Source organism: Microplitis mediator, chromosome 5 (genome assembly GCF_029852145.1).
Source record: "Microplitis mediator isolate UGA2020A chromosome 5, iyMicMedi2.1, whole genome shotgun sequence".
NCBI lineage: Eukaryota > Metazoa > Arthropoda > Insecta > Hymenoptera > Braconidae > Microplitis > Microplitis mediator.
Window position 1 is genome coordinate 9,427,791 of NC_079973.1, and position 7,421 is coordinate 9,435,211.

Consider the following 7,421-nt stretch of genomic DNA (forward strand, 5'->3'; position numbering starts at 1 on the left):
TTTCCATGTTTTTCGAACTTTCGTGACTTCTAACTTTTTAAATAATGCAAATACGGTTATAGACGTTCAAGGCAATAGATGAGAATTTAATATAATTAATTCTAAGCAACAAAATTTAGAGTATTTAAGAAAATTTTCAGTTAATTGCAAATAACATACGACTTATGATAAATATCAAAAATTTTGTCTGAGATAAGTTGTAGGAAATAAAATGCTCTACAAAAAATGTTCTCTAAAATCTTCGGATAAAGTTGATGGTGGCATCAAAAAATTTAAAAAATGTGGAAATTTATCGTCAATCTAACTTTAACTTCGAATTACTTTTGAAGAAATAAAAATATCGAAAAATCATAAGAGACCTTTTTTGTAGAGCGTCAAATTTTCCATAAGAATATGTCTTGAACATTCAAAAGTATTCGTCCCACCGAGAGCTACAAAATTCCAAACCTTAAAAAATAAATTTTCCCATGTTATTTAAACAAGAAATAGGAAATCGCGATGCGGCAGTTGTTTATATTAATATTAAGAGCTCAAACTTTCACAGTATTTTTTTTTCGTCATTTCCAACAATATTTTCGATATAATAAAGAAAAAAAAAATTAGTCGATTTTTTCGAATCAGTCTACTATATAGGCTAGCCCCAAACTGTCCTCTGTTCAGCTACTAAAATTACTACACTGATTTCTCTGCACGTGTACTGACAATTGAAATCAAATAATAGAAAAACATCCGTGACATTGAAACATTGTTTTTCATTGTAGTTATAATTAATTGTATAATTTAGAGTCATAGAAATGATTTTTACATATTTATTCATGACAATACATTGTATCGAATCATACAACAACATCCCGAACGATTATAAATTCGATGCACTGTCAAATGTTTTTTATTAGTTAGTTTTATGTAACGAGACGACTACTTTGTAAGAACGATACCAAGGTTCATTATAATACTTAACTTCATAATGTGTATTTCTCAATAACTATTTAAAATATAACTTATAAACTTAATAGCTTGATTTTTTAAAATCATAAATAGTAAAAAAGTAAATTTATAGACTTTTCCGATTTTTAACTAAAAATGCCGCCCGATTTTACAAGTTCTCAATTACAAACTGAAAGTGAAAGCTCGATAGAAAATGAAAAAATAATTGAATCAGTAGAAAATGAAAAAAAAAAGAGAAAATTAAAGTGGTATGAATTCGAAACAGAAATAATTTGGTTTAATGCGATATTTTTTTCAACTTTCGAAGCTTTAGTTGTATATTGGACCTTTGCATTTCCGTATTGGCAAAAATTCAATGTGTTTTTTTATGGTAATAAGTTGATTATTATGCGCTTATAATATAAAGTTATGCTTAATCGTTAAGATAATTATTTTTGATTGTATACAGCATTATGTCTGGGAATAATGGCAGGAGTTGGAGTAGGCGCTGGAGTTCATCGGCTGTGGACGCATCGTGCATACAAAGCAAAGACGCCGCTTAGAATTATTCTAGCTACCCTCTTCTACATGGCTGGACAGGCATGTTTAACTATTAATATGAAAATAACATATAAATGAGTAAATAAACTATTCGCAAAAATTAAGGGATACATAAAAAATTCCCTATTTTTAAGTGATTTTCAACATGCTGTGACTCGGAGGAAAATGGTCGTACAGTGAAAATAAAAACAGCAAATTGTAGCTTCAAGTGTTTAGTTTTCAGATATGGACTTTGAAACTTTTTTATAACGGTTTCGGAATAACCCTAAGAAAACCACCGCTAAAAAAAATTTCCAATATTTTGCTCGTCTTAAAAAAGATCTATGGGTTTCGATAAATTTTTTTTGACAATCTGATAGGGCTCTTTTAGGTAATTTAATGCCCTTTAATTTTCCACCCTTAAAAAGTCTTCATATTACCCTTATTAGAAAATACGATTCGTGAGGATCAAAAACGATTAAAAATTTAATTCTCATTAACCGTTTTTAACCGTCATAACCACCATAGTTTTTCACATTTAATCGTCTCTAATCCGCAAATGTTGATCGATTGTTTTACGATTAAAAACGATTAATGAGGATTAAAAATTTCAAATCCTTATGAATCGATTTTAATCTTCACTCGGAACCAGAAATTACAATATTGTTTTACGATTCCAAACGATCCATGAGGATTAAAAATTTTTAATCCTCATGAAACGTCTTTAATCGTAAAATAATATACAGCAATTTCTGGTCCTGCATGAAGATCAAAAACGATTAAAAATTTAATCGGTTTTAATCCTCTTAAATCATCAATTGAGAATTCGTAAAGATTGAAAACGATTAAAACAGTTTTAATCCTCACGAATCGTATTTTCTAATCAGGGTAGTTGTACAGGGAATGTAAGTAGGATTTTAAAAACTGCAAAACATTCTCTACAAGACACAAATAGTGGCTTCTGATGAAAAAATTTTTTTCAAAGCGACAATGTTGATTAAATCAAAAAGGTGAAAATTCCCATATTTATGATATTTGGAAATCTTGCTGTAACTTTGGATATAATGGATGAATGAAAAATACCATCGGTAATTTTTCAACCTCAAAGTTTCCCGAAAAAACCCTGAAAGTTTCAACCCGAGTCAAAATTAAAAAACTAGATTCAGCCTCCAAATTCTACTCGAGGGTAAGGAGGCTGAAATTAGTTTTTTAGATAAGCCCAAGCTGTACAACGAAACCTTAATTTCAGCCTAAACTTGGTATTTTTGTCCGCTTTTACCAAGTTTAGGCTGAAATTAGTATTACAGAACCCTAAAATGACCCTCCAAAGCCTACAATTTGAATCAGGTGCGGGGAAAGAAGGGAAAGGAGAAGGAATGGAAATCAAAATGGCTGCCGGGAGCGGGAAAAATTTAAAATTTTAAAATAATTTTTTTATTTATTAATTATAATTTTCAGAAATTTGAACAAAATATAACTAAAATTATCAAATTACTTTAGAAAGAGAAGACGCGAAAATTGAGCCATTTCTGTATTTTTTTTTTTTTTTTTTTTTTTTTTGATGATGCATCAGATTTTCGATCATATTAATTTCTACCCGAGTAGAAATTTTTAATTTAGGGAAAAAACGCTATAAATATCAACCGAACGCACACGATTCAGTGGGATTCGAACCCGGGACCTAACGAACGAAAGACCGACGCTTTAACGACTAGGCTACGCTACCAACAGTGACTGCTAAGTTTACTTGTGCTATATGAGATTGTAAGAATAACTCACTTTTGAAACAGCAAAATATAATTGAAAATCTATTATTAGTAATAACAAAAAAATTTCTTATTTTTTTTTCGTGTGCTATATAATCCTGCGTGTAAGTAATTGTGATATGTGTAATTTTGGTTATATAGTTATGTATAAAATTATTTAAAAAATATATAGGCTCTATATATGGCCATGTACCCCCATGAAAAAAATTTATAGAAAAAATATATTTTTCATATTCAAAAATGTATTAAAAATATATCTTAGAATATATAAAAAATACATGTATAAAAATATATTTGTAAATATAACAAAAATATAGGTATGGTGAGATAAAAAAATATATTCGTAATATATTTTAAATTTATAAAAAATATAATTATCAAAATATCAAAAAATTATATAAAAATATGTTTTTCTGTTAATCAACAACATAGAAAAAGAAATATAAAAAGTTTATGTAAAAAACATATTTTTTATATGTTTTTCCTTACATTGTTGATCAACAATTGTAGATTGACGAAATTCTATGTTCCATGAAATCGTAAAATTAACCTACTTATACTCTTAGTAGGCTGAAGTACCGAAAAATAGGGTTTTAAGCGATCTTAGGTTTTGGAGGTTGAAAATATTATGCTAAAACACGAATTTCGGCCTCCATACCCTATTTTGAGTATAGTGAGGGTCAAAATAGTATTTCACATTCAGCGGTAGGTACAACATCAAAAGAAATGAGGTTTTTGAGGCTCGAATTAGTGTTTTAATTTTGACTCGGGAATGCGCTGCGATTTTTTTTTCTTAGTGCCCCGAAGCTTTAAATTTATCGTTTTCGCCAAACATCATATAATGAGCGATTCTTCGATTTAAAAAGGTTTTTTTTAGTGACAAGCCTTATTTTTTCGATCAAAAATATTAATTATTGGTAAAAATAAACAAAAAATTAATTTTTTCGAAAATTTTCTTTCTTATCATGTTCACAATGCTCTTGATGTTAAAATAAAAACAATTTTTCAAGTCCAGATCTGAAAACTAGACACTAGAAGCCATAATTTGCTTTTATTATTTTCACTGTACAACCATTTTCCTCCACGTTACTGCATGTTAAAAATCACTTAAAAATGTGGAATTTTCTTTATATCCCTCAATTTTTGCGACTATAGTGTATATCGATATATTAAATGAACTATGTTATTGATTGTGTTTACAGAATAGTATTTTTCAATGGGTGAGAGACCACAGAGTTCATCACAAGTACTCAGAGACGCCTGCAGATCCTCATGATAGCAATCGTGGTTTTTTTTTCAGTCATGTTGGCTGGTTCATGTTAAAAAGACGACCAGAAGTAATTCAACGCGGTAAAGGAATTGACATGAGTGACATTTTGAACGATCCGGTTGTCCAATTCTTTGATGGGTACTTTTAAAGTTTTATTTTTTATTAGAATAATCGGTATTACTGTCGGTACTTAAGGGTAAGAAAATATAATAATAAACAAACGGCCGCTAGATTTGTCGTAAATTGTAATAGTGATTTCAATAGGGTTATTTTGACAAAAATAACTGCCACGAATGGGAAAAAATAAGATCGGTGAATTGATTTTTTTCGAGAGCTATAAGGGTTACAAATATCCATCTAATTAATTACCTTCTAACGAAAGAAAAAAACAAGTTAAAGTACAATTTCATGTACTGACACGGCACTTCGAATAGAAAACCTGAACCATTTGAAAAAAATTCTGTACGAATTACAGTTTCAAATAATAATTTTATTAGATGAAACTCCCAGTAGTAAATATTACATTTTAAAATTTACTTTTTTCTTGGTTCACTATTTTACCCTGTTAAAAAAATCTCGTATAATCCAATTGATTCTCATGAATTCTTATAGAGGTTCTTTTTTCGTAAAAGTTTTTCGATCGAACCATTTTTTTAAATTCAGTGTATACAGGTGTTATGTCAGAATTCGACACAAATGATGTTTTGTGGGTATTTGGCCCAAGCCCGAAGCCTATAGAACTGAAACCCTAGAGATCTTTTATTAAGGAGGATAGGTTTATTTTTAAATTAATGGAACGATATTTAAATTTTTAATGTTTAGCTATATTATGAACTCAATTTTAAGAACTTTTGAGGTTTGAAGATTAATGAAGATTAAAACTAATAACACTGTTTGAGTTAATTACTAATCCGTCTTTTAAGAGGGGTTTGCACTTTTCTCTCTATTACACTCAAATCTTCAAACGGTACTATCTTTGTTGCACTTGTACAGTAAATGGAAACTTTGACCGAGTTTTTTTTTTAAAAAAACGAATATTATAAAGCATTTATGTAGACAGTAGTGCAGCAATGTGCGGTCTATATTTTGTATATATAGAGATTTTGCTTCCGAAAAAAACTCAGTGGAAAACATCTGATAATGTTAATTATACAATTTTTCGGTACGTTATTTAAATCAATTTTCGGTCACAGTTCAAAATAATGTTTAATTAATTTTAAATTAAACGATTCAAAATGAGATTCGAAACAAACAATCCAATATGAACTTTAAATCAACTCTATACAATTGTAATAGAAGTATTAAGTGCAACTAATTGCCATATGGAAATCAGCCGACTCTAATCAATAATGGAAATTCATTCATTATATTTTAGCTTTATATTACACGTGTTTGCATTTTAATTTTATAGTTCTGCTATTACGAAACTGAACATTTCAAAATTTTATTTAATATTTTAATATTGTAATTTGAATTTTTAACAGAAAATTTTTAAATTTTAATTCAATCTAATATTTTATTTTGTTCAATTTAATTATTTTGTTATACCTGTTTTCCTGTATTGATTTTTAATGATTTTAAAACAATTTACTTATACTAGTTCAATATATACTAACACTTTTCTTTTTCTTTTTCTTCATTCTAAAAGAACTTGTTCACATCAACATCTTCATGAACGCAGCGAGACGAGAGCGAGTCTTTACTCGTTACTCAGGCTCTAAATTTTCTTATCTGCCCCTCTATGTTTCACTTTGGTCAGCGCACGCATTTGCCTCCCAACTTTTCAGATTTTCCTTGTTGACGGATGTTTTGATGTTCGCTTGACTCATGTTGCAAAATTTTTTTATTAATTAAAAAAAAAATTATATCGAAAATTATAAAAATTAATCAGACGTAACACAGGATAAGACAATAATGTAAAATAATCTGATTGGTCAATTACAGGAATCATGTCATTCTCAAGTTACTGTTGGCTGGTGTATTTCCAATTTTGACTGGCGTTTACGTACTTGGGCACAGCTGGAAATGGACACTAATAGCTCAAATATTTATACGATGGGGGTTTACTTTAAATTTCACATGGGCAGTCAATAGTTTGGCTCACATGTATGGATACCGACCTTACGACAAGTAATTAATATTCAATATAAATTTTTCCTGCTTGATAAAGGCTCATTTTGATAATTATATTTTTTTTTTAAAGAAATATGGGACCGGTAGAAAATATTTTAGTAAGTTATTTGACTGGAGGTGAAGGCTGGCACAACTATCACCATGCCTTTCCATGGGACTACAAAGCTGCCGAATTTAAAAGTGTATTTTTTAATAATTCAACCAATGTTATCGATATGTTTGCCAAAATTGGCTGGGCCTACGATCTGAAACAAGTAACTCCTGAGCAAATTAAAAAATTTTCCGAGAAATATGGTGACGGAACTTCTGCAATTAAACTATTATAAACGTGTTATAATAGTAATAGTAAAGCATTCATTACTTAATAGATAATTTATATATTTATTTGATTATATAGTATATGTATAGAATTATTTTAAAAATTGATTCTTCTTATTGTATACATAAGTTATAATAATAAAAAAAAAAAATTAAAGGTATAATAATAATCTAAATTATCCCATTAGAAGTTGTTGTATTATACAGTCCAATTTGAATAAGTGCTGATTTCTTCTTCAATTGTGCGTGCTCTCATTCAGCGTCCTATAACAACCCTAAAATCATCCAGTTTATTGGCATTTGTTATGAGTTATGATCAAGGTAGAGAACTCAAAAAAATTAATAACATAAAAAAATATTTATAAAATATAATAGGACATACACAATATGAAAATACACATGCATACATATTGTCATGGTCATTTAAAATATAACAAAGCATACAACAACAAAAAATATATAATTAA

At 28.8% G+C, this 7,421-nt stretch overlaps 1 protein-coding gene across 1 annotated transcript; it reads left to right on the top strand.

The window, feature by feature from the left end:
• The first annotated feature begins 887 nt into the window (after nt 1–887).
• Nucleotides 888–7,124, top strand: LOC130668388 (acyl-CoA Delta-9 desaturase-like). The gene is made up of 5 exons (XM_057470660.1): nt 888–1,318; nt 1,397–1,527; nt 4,436–4,641; nt 6,448–6,633; nt 6,707–7,124. The coding sequence occupies exons 1-5, from the start codon at nt 1,084–1,086 to the stop codon at nt 6,960–6,962; spliced, it is 1,014 nt and encodes a 337-aa protein (XP_057326643.1). The 5' UTR covers nt 888–1,083; the 3' UTR covers nt 6,963–7,124.
• The last annotated feature ends 297 nt before the right edge of the window (nt 7,125–7,421 follow it).